Source organism: Eurytemora carolleeae, unplaced genomic scaffold, assembly GCF_000591075.1.
Source record: "Eurytemora carolleeae unplaced genomic scaffold, Eaff_2.0 scaffold560, whole genome shotgun sequence".
Taxonomy (NCBI): Eukaryota; Metazoa; Arthropoda; class Copepoda; order Calanoida; family Temoridae; genus Eurytemora; species Eurytemora carolleeae.
Genome location: NW_019396449.1, coordinates 79,564 through 94,688, shown reverse-complemented (window position 1 = coordinate 94,688; position 15,125 = coordinate 79,564). Strand labels below are relative to the sequence as shown.

General features: G+C 31.5%; 1 protein-coding gene across 2 annotated transcripts; it reads left to right on the top strand.

Annotated features, from left to right (window-relative positions):
- Positions 1-3,982: 3,982 nt before the first annotated feature.
- Positions 3,983-15,016, top strand: LOC111703514 (uncharacterized). 2 transcript variants are annotated; one of them, XM_023475471.1, is made up of 13 exons: positions 3,983-4,018; positions 5,342-5,389; positions 5,910-5,947; positions 6,887-6,981; positions 7,721-7,792; positions 8,963-8,990; positions 9,608-9,676; positions 10,464-10,659; positions 11,073-11,112; positions 11,277-11,361; positions 11,900-11,938; positions 13,019-13,087; positions 14,673-15,016. In XM_023475471.1, exons 1-13 carry the CDS (start codon positions 4,007-4,009, stop codon positions 14,734-14,736), a joined length of 855 nt encoding a protein of 284 aa, XP_023331239.1. In that variant the 5' UTR covers positions 3,983-4,006; the 3' UTR covers positions 14,737-15,016. The 2 variants fall into 2 exon arrangements, with proteins under 2 accessions (XP_023331239.1, XP_023331240.1); XM_023475472.1 differs by lacking the exon at positions 14,673-15,016 and having other exon boundaries at positions 11,896-11,938; positions 13,019-13,088.
- The last annotated feature ends 109 nt before the right edge of the window (positions 15,017-15,125 follow it).

The window sequence follows — 15,125 nt, the reverse complement described above, 5'->3', positions numbered from 1 at the left end:
CACTATAGCACGTGTGCTAAAAAGTTTTGATTGGTTCCCGGATTTTCTCCAAAAAAATTAGGATATTTCAAAAATATTTTTTTTCAATAGAATATTTGTCCCTCGGGATATTTTGCTCGGGACAAAATTTAATCTAAAAAGGGTTGAACCTTCTCGATAAAGAGAAAATTTCTGTCCAAAAGCTTTATAACACTGCGAACCAAAATAACAGTGTCATAAATAGTTATTGTTACACAGCAATAAAGATGAAAACTTTAAAACTGCAAAACACTTGTTTTTAGCTTTAGATTAGAATAGAAAATTAGATTAGAAGCAAAATTCTCATTGATTTTACAGTGAAAGCTTGCAACTTCAAGACGGATGACTACTTTAGGTCTAAGAAATGAGGAGGGGAGGGGGGCGGCGACTGAGCACTATATAAGTTTAAAAGTGTTGATCTTTGCGTTTTGAAAGGCAAAACCATCTTGAAAATGTGAACCGTTATTTGTATCTGATTTTTTTAAAATCCGGATACGTCACAGTTATAGTTTATATTACCTTGCATTGTTTTCAACAAAATAATGTCTAAAACCCTCTGAAAAATTTAAATTCAAACTAAATATATTTAACAACAAATGTCAAAAAATAATACATGGTTATTTTTTCAAATTTGCAATAAAATACGTGTCTTTATAGCGACTAAAGACATTTTTTGTAAACATGATGCAAATCATAGAACATTCCTTAAAGGGAGTGTTCATGAAAAATGAAAGGGGGTATAGGCTACATACGACTTAGACCGTAAAAAAATCAATTTAATTTCAAACAAATCATTCAGATATTACAACCTATAAACATCGATTATCTTTCGCCACATTTGTATATTGTTAATTTTTCATAATATGTTTTAATTGTTATGCTCTGAAAGTTACTTATAAAAACGTTTATTCCTGTTTCGATGATTTTTGGGAATGAAGACGACATTTTCATATTTTCCAGGTATGTTCGAAAACAAGTTGGAAGCTAAATGTTATTTTAAAAAACAAAATCAAAACTAGTATGAATTATCAAATATATACAAATGTGGCGAAAGATAATCGATGACTATATATTGTAATATCTGAATGATTTGTTTGATATTAATTTGATTTTTTTACGGTCTAAGTCCTATGTTCCAACTTCCTCAATTTGTATGGGTGCTACGCTCTTCGGTATGAGATGTCTTTATCAATTTTCTCCTTATAGACGCAACAGATAGATTTAAGATTAGTAGCGATCAAAAGCGCTTTTTTATCGCATTAAGCCTATACCCCATTTCATTTTTCGCGAACACTCCCTTTAAGTAAAAGTAAGGCAAGTCGACGTTCAATTCACAATATTAAATTTCTTCTAAACTCTTATGTTATTACTGATTCATAAATTACATAATTCAGAGATAATTTCGCCATTAAAATGGATTTCACTGTTTCAAAGGCTTTCCTAAACTGCGAATACTATGGAAAATATTTTAACAGTAGTTCATGTTTTATCAATAGTTTATTCTATAGATATCTATTCCCCCTGCTTCCCCTATATATCCCCCCTAGCTCTCTCTTCTATACCTTTTGAACTTCTTCCCCCTATTCCCGACTTACAACCCCCCCCCCCTCCATCATTACCGTTGGCGAATCCTTTAACATTTTTCTTGTTTGTAAAAGTATTTATAGAGATAAATGTCTTATTCACAAGGTTACCCTAAGTTAGAAAACGATTATATCTACAACGTTCTCGAATTACCGGCGCGCTGTTAACAATCATGCATGTACTAAGTCACTTCAAAATACAACGAAACGTCGGGGAGTCACCTAGTAACTAGATTCATATAAAAGATAGGCAATTATATACAGAGCTTCCCATATCAAAATGCGCAAAGAAAACTGGAAAAACCTAGTATTTTCTGCAAGAACACTTTGATAGAAAGATTTGCATTTTTAAAAATATTTTATTTTTATTTCTGATTAGTCCCAAAATTCATAAATGTTGAGCTATACACGATCTAATTTGATGTGGGACACCCTGTATCCTTGCTCTTGGCCAATTCTACGTCTTAACAGTTTGTATATATTCCTAGACAGTTTTGACGTTGGAGTTTTCATTTTTTCACGTTTAATGTTTTTTTTTCGATTTCAAGATTTGAGGGATTTCCCGAAATAAAAAGTTGTTTTTGAGGCGTGTCCGTGGTGAACAGAGGAGCAACTAGGGGGGGCACCCTTATATTTAGAAAATCCTTCTAAAATACTGGAATCTCCAGCATTTTAGAAGAAGAGGATGAAACGCCACCCTGTATGTTTGCAATTCATATAGAACGTTAAACTTAAACTGTTTTTAAAAACAAATATTTGAATTAAAATTTTTTTAAATCCTTCGATGTAATTTATGAATTATGAAAGTTAGGCTTCAAGGGCTGGACATTTAAAATAATAATAATGGAAGGACGAGGATTTCGAGGTGGCTTGAGTGAGAAAATCAGGAGAATGTGGTTCAGACGAGTAATTGTTTTGGCTTGCCTTCCTCCCCTCGTCAAGGATTGCCTTCTAACTTTAGCTGTATACATTTATATAAATGAACTGACAATAATAGGACTATAAAAATTGAGCTAAAGAAGGCCTCGTGGTTTATCAAAGGTTGGTTTCCCTGTACGGAGATCAGTTTTCTCAAGCATGGTCCCCAGGGCGTCTATATTTCTCAGGTTGGTTTCCCCGGAGATTTATTTTCTTAAGTTATGGTTCCTAGGGCGTCTATAGGTCTCAGGTTGGTTTCCCCGGAGATTTATTTTCTTAAGGTATGGTTCCTAGGGCGTCTATAGTTATCAGGTTAGTTTTCCCAATTTCCACTACTAATCAATAGTCTATGCTCAATGAAGTTTATTTCTAAACTAAAATTAAGTACAGTGTGGAAGACGATGCCTGGCCGCGTTAAACAAGTTCCACAGGATTCAACAGAATGAGATAGAACGGATACGGGGCATAGTACTGATAAATCATCTACACGTGTGATATCGATATTGACTCTAGTTCTGAACCCTCTAGTAATAAGTTATAAGAAATATATATACTGGAAGTTATTTATGCGTTTTTATGTCTGACTCACGTCCTCTATAACAGTTTAAAAATAAATCGTTGAAATATTTAATTGTGAACAATGTTTGATTTTTAAAAGTTCTTACTTTATGCTGGCAGTAGCAGAAAATGAGGGGGTCTAGTGATTAGAACAAAACAGCAAAAATCACGGATTTTAAGCATTTACCATATTAAAACGTTTTTCACTTTTCAAAAGTTGTTTCTATTTACCGGAGAAAAGGTTGGGTTTGGTTCCGGGGTATTATTTGATTAAAGACGACATTTTACGGAGAAAGGTTTTAAGGTTTATGGTTAACAATAATACATAAACATAAAATACAGGGTTTCCCACAAAGGATGAGAGGAGTAAAGACGACTGAAAACTCTTAAAATGCGACGATCCCATGGTTAAAGTATTCGGCTTCAGCTATAGTAATCTAATGGCTTATATATATAAAATTGGACAAATATAGAAATAAGTTGATGGGAATGGTGTAAGGATAAATTCCGTACAATTGACTCTGAAGTCTCATCATTTGTGGGTAACCTTGTAGATTAATGGTTTTTTAAGGTTTTATAGAGATATATATATATGAATATGAATTCATTAATCTAAAAACCATTCATACGCCCGCAGTCGCACTTTGTAATTGATCCCACATGAAGAAAATAGAAGAAACTTTTCAAAAAGTTTTATCTTTCCCGCATTTTTGACTTTTATTCAATTAAAAATCAGGGATATTTATTCTTGCCAAAAAATAATATATGAAAATTAGATTACTATATTCCCTTGCATGGGTCTGAATATGGAATACTAAGGGGGAACGAAGGGGGGGGGGTGTCAAAGAAAAAAGGGAGGGGAAAAGGAGGGGGGGGGAGGTATTTCGTATAAAAGAAGACTGGAACATGAGTATTATGTCAATCAAAGTATGTTCATCAAGGTAAAAAGATTCTCTGTACAGTGAGGCCTAAAACGACTGTTAGACAAAACATATGATTTTGAATAGTTCAATGAAAAGACAGTAAATGTGCATTTTATATACAGTCATGACCTGAACACTCCGAAATAGTAAGACGGCTTTATAGCAATAAAGAAGTGTATTTGATGTTGTAATAAAGAAAATAGTTCTACTGGACACCTATTAAATCACAAATCAAGTGAAATGGGTCTGTTTACACTGAACAATTTCTGTTTCCCGGGCTTATTGGACTATCTAAAGTTATAATTTGAGTTTAAAAGTCGTCTTTCTATTCCAGAGTTTTCTGGTTATCACTGTAGTACATCCAATATCAAATACGATTGCTGAATTTGTGTCTTCTTATTCTAGTTTAAATGGTCTCACTGCTAATCCACAGTTCAAATCATATATTAATAACAGTCCAGTTAGAACACTAGACGTCGTCTTTTCAAGATTTAGAGGTTTTTCGTTCACAATAACCCAGAGGCAGAAGCACAAAGTAGTTACGAGCATGCACGCTCAATTTCGTGTAATTCCACGCGGCATGAGGCTTCGGCCTCAGGGTTATTGTGAACAAAAGACATCTTATAGTGTTCTATCTATATTGTTATTAATCAATGGTCAAAAGATACTTATACGCAAGATAATGAAAATACATAGCATTGTAATTTATATTTAAGAAATTAGGAATATAGTTTCCGCTAATGATATTTGTTTCACCATGAAACATTTGTAAAATAGTCTTGGCATTCTAACAATGTAACATAAAAAGTGTTGTAGGATTAGTAAAAATTAACTCTTTGCTACAAACTAAAATTTTCAAAATCATATTTCTTTGCATCCTGTTTGTGGAAAAGACTCAATTCCTTTTTTAAATTTTTGCAAATTATAGATAATAAAAATTGCAAACAATCTGTGGATGAAATTGTGTATTGGTCATACAATTAACAATTTAAGATATGCGTTAAACAATTTTTGGAAAATTTTAAGCGCAAATGAATTAAATGACCATATCTATTTTAAATATTTCAATGTATATTTTCTTAAAGTAAGTTTATTTAACTTTGACTTAATTATGTATTTGCCACATTTTAAATAACGTTTTCTATTGTTTTACACATATAAAGCAACATGTTTGAAAGTTTCAATTTACTGCTAAATTTGTTAAATGATTGATGATAAAAAATGTTTATAGCTTATTTTTTTTAGACGAAGCGAAATTTAAAGTGTATTCTCATTATCTAGTCGTTCTTCTGATCTAGATAATTAAGAGTGTTAAGACTAATTTCAATAATTTACTTCTAGGAAAACCTGTTATTTTTCTTCATCTTAGCAACTGCATACTGTAATAGGGTGAGCAGTTTTTTAAATACATTTTCATGAACAGTTTATATTCGATCATGGTTTATACACCTGTTTTTAAATACATTTTCATGAAAAGTTTCATATTCGATCATGGTTTATACTGCTGTTTTTAAATACTTTTTCATGAACAGTTTCATATATTCGATCATGGTTTATACTGCTGTTTTTAAATATATTTTCATGAACAGTTTCATATTCGATCATGGTTTATACTGCTGTTTTTAAATACTTTTTCATGAACACATTCATATATTCGATCATGGTTTATACTGCTGTTTTTAAATATATTTTCATAAACAGTTTCATATTCGATCATGGTTTATACTCCTGTTTTTAAAATTTCTCTTTATAATGCAAAAAGCTGCATCATTTTATGATAACAAATCATCTTTTTTCCTTTTCTCTTGACTGTTTTCTCTTGACTTAAATTTGGTGGTTTTTTAAATAAAAGATTATTAAAATTAAAAAGATGCTGTTTTATAAAAAATTCTCTTTTTAAACTTTGTAGGACCAGTTCGAGAAGCGGGATAGATTTAAAATATTGAGGTAATGATTTTTTGCAATATCTATCTATTCTATTTTCTATCTATTTGTACGTCTATCACTTATCATATAAAAGATTTTAAGAATAATGTATAAGGTTTACCTGTAGAAAAGATAATTTTTATTAAATTTTAATTCTAGTTAACCCTTCATCCATGCAAAGTTTTATCTGCTCAAGTTTGAATAAGATTATTTATAATTTTCAAAATTGTTGATTTCTATCGTAGTTTTTTAACTAGAGTGAAATGCGCATTTCTACTACAGGAAAACATATAAGAAAAATCAGAATTACACTTTTAAACCTGGAAAACCGACAGTATTTCCACATTATTGATCAGTTTAAATTTTGAAGGGCGTTTGTTTCTAGGGCATTGCCGTAATTGTTAGGAGGGTCACTGTGAAATTACGCTAACAATCCCTTTAAGAATTACTTAGCGTTTAATATTGAAAAATGTTTGTTCTAATTTTCTCGCTTCTAGCAAATTAAGAAATATTTTGATAAATTGTCAATACACCAAAACTTCTTTTATGAAAAAAGCTAATGAGAAAAAAAATGATTTTAGACTAAAATTTTATCTTACCAGATAGATTTTCTGTTCTCTAACTTAAACTCATGAGTTGTGAAGCGACGAGGTCACAAAACTGTACCAGTATGTTTGTCCTTCCTCTACTGTCTCACGTGGATTTAACGGTTCTGTCAATATTCCAGAATCTTTCAATCACAATTTGACCTATTAAACATAGCTTTTTAGCCTTTCTTCTTTTATACTTTTTTGCCGGCATACACTTTTTGAATCAAAAGTATAAGACTAACAGTAACAAATCCGTTAGTTTAAAGATTGTTTAATTATAGACCAAAACTTCAAATAGAAGAAACCGAACGCGTCTCACTCTGGTTAGTCCGGGGTGGTCTATCTAACTAACTGTGATTTATCTATATAGAGAGCTATGTGGAGAGGGGGTTCGATCTATTGGGTTTAGTGTTTGCTTGACTCTTCTGAAACAACAGGAACAGCTTAGAATGATGGGAAAACGAGGTACAGTAGTCGGCGTTTTATCAATACAATAAAAACGACTTTTCTATTTCAGTTTTGATTTCTAACACGCCATTTTCACACACTTTTACAAGTACACAACGAGAAGCTCTCCATTGTCCATGTCCATATTTTTGTGTGTCTATGTTGTTTAAAAGCTTGGTGTAGAAATCAAATATTTAAATAGAAAGTCGTCGCCATTTTATCTATGTATAAATTTGGCTTGTCTGTCTGTTTGTCTGTCTGTCTGTTTGTATCCAATAATCGTCAAAACGGCTGAACCGATCGGGCCCAAATTTTTGTGGGACATCTAGGGACCCCAGGGAAGGTTTATGAATGATTGAAATTTTAAATATTTGTCTCCATCAAAATTCGATCTTCATTAAATTTTTGAAAATTTTGAAAATCCACGAAATTTTTTGTAAAAATCCGCGAATTGTTTTTGTTTTGTTTTACGATGTGCACAAAGAGAACATGTTCACAATTGATTTAGAAGATGGGCGCGAAGCGCCCTAAAAGCCTAGAAAGAAGGGCGCGAAGCCCCTTGAATTTATAGTATTAATATATTCCAGGACGACTGTATTGTATACTGCTGAGGCATATTCATGGGGGGAGCAAGGGGAGCAGTGCCCCGCCTTTTTTACTTTATGCAGCACGGGGGGGGTGGTGCAACTGAACTAAAGTTAACAAACTATTTATTTATCTATTTTGTAATATCTTTTATAAAATCAATGTTATTTAGGCTCTGGTATCGAGGTTCACGAACCTGAGACAACCTACAACGAAGCCGACATCCATAATGCTATTTTGTCAGGTAGGAAGAAAAATATTTTTAAAAGATGCAAAAGTAACAAATATATAGTTTGTCTTTGATCAGAGCGATAGCCTTCTTTTGTAAATGCCAAGGTCCTTATTCATTAAAAGAATTTTACTTATGATAAATATTTAGATTGGGATTTATAAAATGTGGTATGCTTGTATCTTCAGAATTGGCAGACATGCTATGCATTATAACCTAAATTGATTAATTTTCTAAATCGAATTTGCGATAGATATAAATGCGATTAAGCACATTTAGGATAGCTTGCAAAACATTTACTTTTTTCTTTTTAAAAAATAGATTCTTCATGCTGCAAACTCTGATTTTCTAATTTTTTGCAACCCAATGTCGTCTGTTAAATAAACTAGTCGAAGTTTACTATAAATCAAAGGCTTCCAGCATCAGGTTGGAAAGATATAGAAATTTAAAAATTTGAGTTAGTGACAAAGACTCAATTCCTTTGAAAGTTTTTTTTCACTATGGAAATCTGAAAACCACTGTTGTCACTCAATTTCCATAAATCCAAGGGTGTAATGCAAGGAAAGTTAATTGCGGTCGTGTATACTTTGCGTACATATTGAAACCAGTTCTCTTTGGGCGGAATTTGTGAACAAGAATAGATGCATCAGTGTTCGTTTTGTATCCCGAGGAAGTTAAAAGCATTAAATTTTGATATTTTTGATAATTCACATAATAGTTTCCTATGACCAGAATATTTCATTGATTTTTTTTATGTGAAAGATGGATCCCATATCGGGCTTTGATATCCGTCTTGTGTTTGTTTACATTACCGCCCAGAGCCCAAAACTTAAGACAGAGTATCGTTAGTAAAACCAGTTTTAAACCCCGGGTTTCACGAATGGGGTTAGGCACTTTTGTGATTATCAATATTTTTGTAATGACATTATTTCTTCAGTTTTTTTATATTATGCATTTTTTTCGAATCTCTTAAATCAAAATCTACACAAAAGTAAAGACCCCAAAAAGGAAACTCGGTAGTTTTGTTCAACGATAAATTTCGACCTCAGAGACAGTACACTGCAGCACAAAAGATGTGTACACTTCTGAAATAACTTTCCTTACATTTACTTCCTTGCATAAATCTTGGTTTAATTTTGACGTGTGGAACATTCTCTAGAAAATTCACATTCTTTTTTGTTCTAGGAGACTTCTCTTTTATGAACTTTGACAGGTATTTATCTCAAAAAATTATTTTTTTAAAAGTTTTTTTTTGTTTTTATGATTTGTTTATTTTCATTCATATTTTTTGGCCAATATCTATTTTTTATTATCCTACTTTTTTTTATAATAATTTTTGTCGTTTACAATAAGGGTTTCTATAGGGAACGAAAAGTTTCGCGAAAAAATGCAAAATTTTCGGTCGCATTTTGCAATTTTTTTCACGAAATTTCGCATTTTTAATCGAAAATAAATGAAGCAAAAACGATGCAAAATTTCGCGAAAAAATATTTTGAGAAATTTGTTTTCGCTAAAATTCGAAATGCGAAAATTTCGCGAAAATATTTCACTCGCTATCAATTTTAGTTTCTGTTTCAATTTTTAATATTTGCATTATTTTTTCGCGAAATTTCGCAGCATTTTTTTCGCGAAATTTTTCCATTATTTATTAACGAAATTTTCGCATTATTTTTGTTGCGAAATTTTTGTATTATTTTTTCGCGATTTGTTCGCATTTTTTCGCGAAATTTTCGCATCTTATCACGAAACAAATTGAAGCGAAATTTTGCTAAAAACTTCTCAATAAATTACTAAAGGATGATGGTTATATAAAGTTTAAATGTTTTGAAGGGAGTTAGAGGTACTTCTCAATAAATTACTAAAGGATGATGATTATATAAAGGCGATTAGAAACTCGAGGTAAAATATTGAATTATAAATCTATATATATATATTGATTGTCTGTCTGTTTTTTTGTCCCTTTACCCCGGCCTAACCAGAGTTTGGTTTCTTCTATTTGAAATAAAACGTGCTTTGGTCTATAATTCACAATCTTAACTTAAGGATGTATCAATTCTATACTTTTTCATTCAAAATGTATATGCCAACAAAAAAAGTATTTTTAAAAAAGGGTAAAAAAAATTGTGTTTAATGGGTCAAATTGTGATCGAAAGTCACAGCTTTCAGTAATATTGACAGAACCGATAAGTCCACGTGTCTTTGTATCCAATAAACTTTATAAACAGATGAACCGATCAGGGTCCAAATTTTGTGCAGTACCTCAATTGTCAAATTCTTATAAAATACGCAAAAAAATGAAGAGGAGCGCGAAATGCCCTAAAACATAGTATCTCTAAAAAGAATACTAATCCATATTTTTATTGTTCCCTTTTTTGGATTGATTATATGTCAATAGAGACCGCAAAAATTAATGATTTAAAAGATTTTTCAAATAAAAATTATATTATTTCGAAACCAGGCACCATGCAAATCAAACTGCAATTAAATTGGTCAAATTACTAGTACGCTTTTGTAACCTTATAGCTCATTCAGTTTTAATTTAATTTTAATTTAATTTCAGTTTTTTGTTCTTTTCAATACCTCTTCAATTACAAAAGTTCTGATTTGTTGCCATTTCAAACAAGATTTTCAAGAACAAAAGAGTAAATTTCGTTTGGTTTTGAATTAATATAATCCTTATTTTTAGGGAACAAGACTCCGACCAAGATAATTTTTCCCGTCAAAGCCGTTCCAACAATATATTCCGGCAAAGCCGATCAGGCAACATGTTCCGTCAAAGCCGTTCCGCAAACGAAAATGTTTTCCGACAAAGCAGAGCCGACAATTTATTCCGTCAGAGTAGATCATTAAACGGAATGATGCGGCTGGGAAGATCCCCTCAGGTAGAGATGGGTATATTCGACTTTTATTACGTTCGTTAATTGTTCGTGAACAACTCATTTCGTTTGATTTTTCACTAGTTAAAAAATGATTTCGTTTGTTATTAAAATTATCGTTCTATCTATTTCGTTCTTTTATCACTGAACGATTTTTCAGTAAAATCGTCTTTCAGTAGAATCGTTTGTTCAATAAAATAGGTCGCAGTATTAAAAAAAACCATAGTTGCTTTCCAAAATTTGTTCAAAAACACTACAGTTTTTTTTAAATGTTTGTTTCTAAAATCTAAAATCGATAATTTTTCATTTCGTTCTTCCAAAGTTCGTTTTTTATTTAAACGACAGCTTTTTCACGAAAACTTACGTTTGTTCTGAAAAATTTCGTTTGTTCAAAAAACGATGCTTATCTCTAACCACAGGAGAACTTTTTCCGTCAAAGTAGAAGTACGGTGGATACAGGAAAGGGTGTATACTGACAAAATATCTAGGGCAATTTTTTTTCGTTAAAATTTACATTTATCCTTTCGTTTAGCAGTTCAAAACAAGCTTTTCATTCTTACAGTAGACCAATAATTTGTTACTGTCCCCCCCTCCCCCTCCTTCTTTATAACCCCTGGATACAGGAAATCTGTTCCGGCAAATGAGAAGTGACAACCTGGAAAATCTGTTCCGTCAGAGCCGGTCAGTCCTACCTGTGGCCGCCGAAAGGAATAATTGATTGGAAAATTTGCTGATTATAAAGTTTCTTTAACGGGGTCCAATTATTTTGAAATATATAATCCAAATGTCTATTCCTTAAAAGACTGCATGAGACATTTTTGTCTTAAAATATAGATTACAAATTTTTAACTTTTAGATATTTATTTCGATGAGCTTCCTTTCAAAAACAAAGACAATGTATTACATAATCGACATGGATGACGGGAGGTGGGGAGGGGGGGGGGGGGTTAAAACTTTAATTATTGCAAGCATCAATTTTTTATATAAATCTGATTTTAAATCCGAGAATATGGGATTTTATATGAAGTATCCAATTATTTTAAATCCTACTTTTAATAATAATACCCTTTAAATTCATCAAATTCAAAATTAATTTTTTTGTTTTGTTTGCGTAAATTCAACAAGAGACTGAAACAAAAGAAAACAACTTCACTTAAAAAAACAAATTATATAATGTTTTATTATTAATAAAAAGATTTTTATTCATTTTTTGAATTTGTTGTGAATCAATTGAGATTTCAGCAAGAACGCCGAAGACTTCATATCCTACGGGAATGACACAAAGGTAGAAAAAATGTCCCAGACTTTTTTTTGATCTTATATCTCTACAATTTACTATTTCACAAAGTAAAAATCGTTTTCGACTCTAATTCCGTTTTCTGGGTTTTGGATTACAATAACTAATTTGTTCATTGTTCAGCATAACTTTACTCAAATGCAGAATTCAACCAATCTCAATCTTTTTGCGTTGTTTTTAAAATATCGGCAAAATTAAATTGTTCGTAGAAAAAGTAAATTCTCTAAACTTTAGAAACCTGTAAAAACTTTTAAGCTCTTTGTTTCCATTTTTCCCAAGCAATGTTTATTTTTCAACTTTTTGTTCAAAACTTAAACTTTTTATCCACATTTTTGTCCGTACTGAGAGGTTTTCTATGACAAAGGAACTGGGTCTTTTCCGCAAACTTAAAGTTTATTGTCCCTCGATCTTTGCAACCTGGTGGTGTAAACCTTTGATATTATAAAGTTAAATTATTTGATCTAACAGAATTCATAGTTTAAATTATTTAGAAAGTGCGACATTTGGTTGCCAGATAAAGGGATTAGTTTGTGTCAAAGACTCGGTTCCTTTCTGTACTTTAAGTTCAGAGAAGTGAACATTTTTTTCTTTCTAAATACTAGTGATGGCCTATTTCTTAGGCCTAAAACCGGGCTTTCACACAATATTCATAAATGCCTGATTTTTGTTTGATTTGATTGTGAAGTAAAAAAGTTTTCATGTACTCAAAAGATGACACTGCCCTAATTTCAACGGTCCCCTTGAAACCATTGTGTTGAAGATAACGTTGTTTTCTGACTCGAAAAGTGTGTAATTCGGATATTTTCACCAACTCTTTTTATAAGTATGGCATGCGCAAGTCACTTTCGTAGAGAACCCGCAAATGAAAATAAACAACAAAAAGAAACTGAGACATTGTTATTTTTTTTATTGTTTCATAATTATTTGTTCAGTTTTTAAAGGCACCTTTGTAAACCAGGCAATTCCATCTTGAAATTACGCTTACAGTTCCTTTAACATCCAAGAGTAAGCTTAATCTAATAAACAAAAAAGTTTCTCGTAAAACATATTAATCTTAGTAATATTCAGGAGTAATGCTAGGCTTCAAACATTAATCAAAAACTTATTGGATCAAGAGATGTTAAAGAATCATTACAGGTCAACTATTAAATTCAGAGTGCTTCGCCCACCGTTGATACGCGTATATTTTATTAAAAATGTCGAAAATTGTAACACCCAGATAAGATTCAGTTCAAAGAATCTGCCCTGAGCTGGGAACTTTAGAATGGTGGATATCGAGATCAATGCTTAATCCTCTCTTTTTGCTAATCTCGAGACTAATATAATCTCGAGATTATGTTAGTCTTGAGATTAAATATATAGATCAACAAATTTGATTCTAAGAAAGCCAGATTTGTTCGTTTTCTTGATTGAAAGGACCATCACATAATTTCTCATCCATTTATATAGTAATACATTAATTAAGATTGGTTAAAAAAGAATCTCAAACGTATTATTAAATATTTTTCTTCACCGATTAATTTACAAAATGGCCGACAACATATTCTTTATTTGTTAGAAATTGCGGATTTCTCTCATGGGATAGAATTCATTTTCAAGGCTGTCATTGGTCAATACAATTTAAGAAGTATATTCCTGCACTCTCATTGGAGAAAACAATGTTGGATATCAAAAGAGATAGAAAAAGAGAAGAATAAGGACTGAAATTAAAAGTTTCCACAGTGGATATTCAGATTAAGTAATTGGAATTAAAGGATATCCATTCTAAGGTTCCCAGCTCTGGTACTGTAGGCTTAATTTTTATTGCTCCTCCTCCATTTGAGTTTCCGATTTACGACAGTACCATTTAAGCCTTTAACTAATCAAGGAATCCTTTAATACTGTGTTGGTAACACTGCAGTACCATTTAAGCCTTTAACTTATCAAGGAATCCTTTAAAACTGTGTTGGTAACACTGCAGTACCATTTAAGCCTTTAACTAATTAAGGAATCCTTTAACACTGTGTTGGTAACACTGCAGTACCATTTAAGCCTTTAACTTATCAAGGAATCCTTTAAAACTGTGTTGGTAACACTGCAAACATTGACAGATTGTACAATAACAATAACAACAAAAGAGTTAAGGATAGATCTATATAAGATTTAACTTCTCTGGAAAGGATACCCCTTGAGATAAATTAAACGATAGGATGTTTCCTTTAACGAGCATGCATTGCGATATATCAGATACCTCTTCCTGAGACTTTAATAGGAGCTATAGTATACATATATCACATCTTTACCTCTTTTCTTGTAACTGTACAATCGGTCATTTTGTGCACTGCATAGAATATTCGGGATTTTCAAGAAATACATATATGCAACGTCAGCTGAGTTGAGTTTACTAGCATAGTTGTACTGCAATTTATTCACCATTTGAGAGATTTACAAACTGAGTTTATCTCCTTTCGCTGATCAGTCAAAGGTTCAAAACGGTACATTTGATGATTTGAAGCTCTGTGCACGTTGGATCTCTTTAAATTACGCGCATATTTTATCTTAAAATTTAAATTTAAAATTATTGGGTTCACATCAATCAAAAAAAAATTATTTTAATCATTCTTGTCGTTTTAATTTTCTCCAATTTATTCTTTATATTATCTTCCTTTGTTGACGGTCCTTTCGGAAAATTGAAAAAAAAAATATTTTTCCGAAAAAATAATCATTATAATTTTTATTTTAGGAATATAATCAAGGATCATCATTATTATATCAGGAAAATTAAATGTTTAATTTGTTTAGTATAAATATATGTGAAAAATTTTATTTAAAAATGTTAAGAAATCCATATTAATGTGATTTTGATTGAAAAACACTGATTGTATAAAATTGTAAATTCAGAGATAGATCATGCCTGTCACTGTGTCACCATTGCAATACATCAAATTTCGTGGATTTTCTCAGAATTGTTTTGCGAGGTTTCAAATATTATGAACAGAAGCAGCTACTTAAACAGAGGCTGGGTTAACTAGTTACTTCTGTAAACTTGTAATTGTTGTTAAAATAAATATTACTAACTGCTGACAACCAATTTTTTCATTGACTTAACTACGCCGACGTTATGCCGGTGTTGAGACATTCTACAGATAAAATATCATAGATGGGATCATGTGTAGATGGGACATTTCATAAATGG

What these genes read in the sequence shown, in the direction of transcription:
- LOC111703514 (XM_023475471.1), top strand. An exon ending in GATAGATTTAAAATATTGAG is followed by an intron (nt 5,948 to 6,886) that starts GTAATGATTTTT and finishes TTATCTATATAG; the next exon opens with AGAGCTATGTGGAGAGGGGG. An exon ending in CCATAATGCTATTTTGTCAG is followed by an intron (nt 7,793 to 8,962) that starts GTAGGAAGAAAA and finishes TTTTTGTTCTAG; the next exon opens with GAGACTTCTCTTTTATGAAC.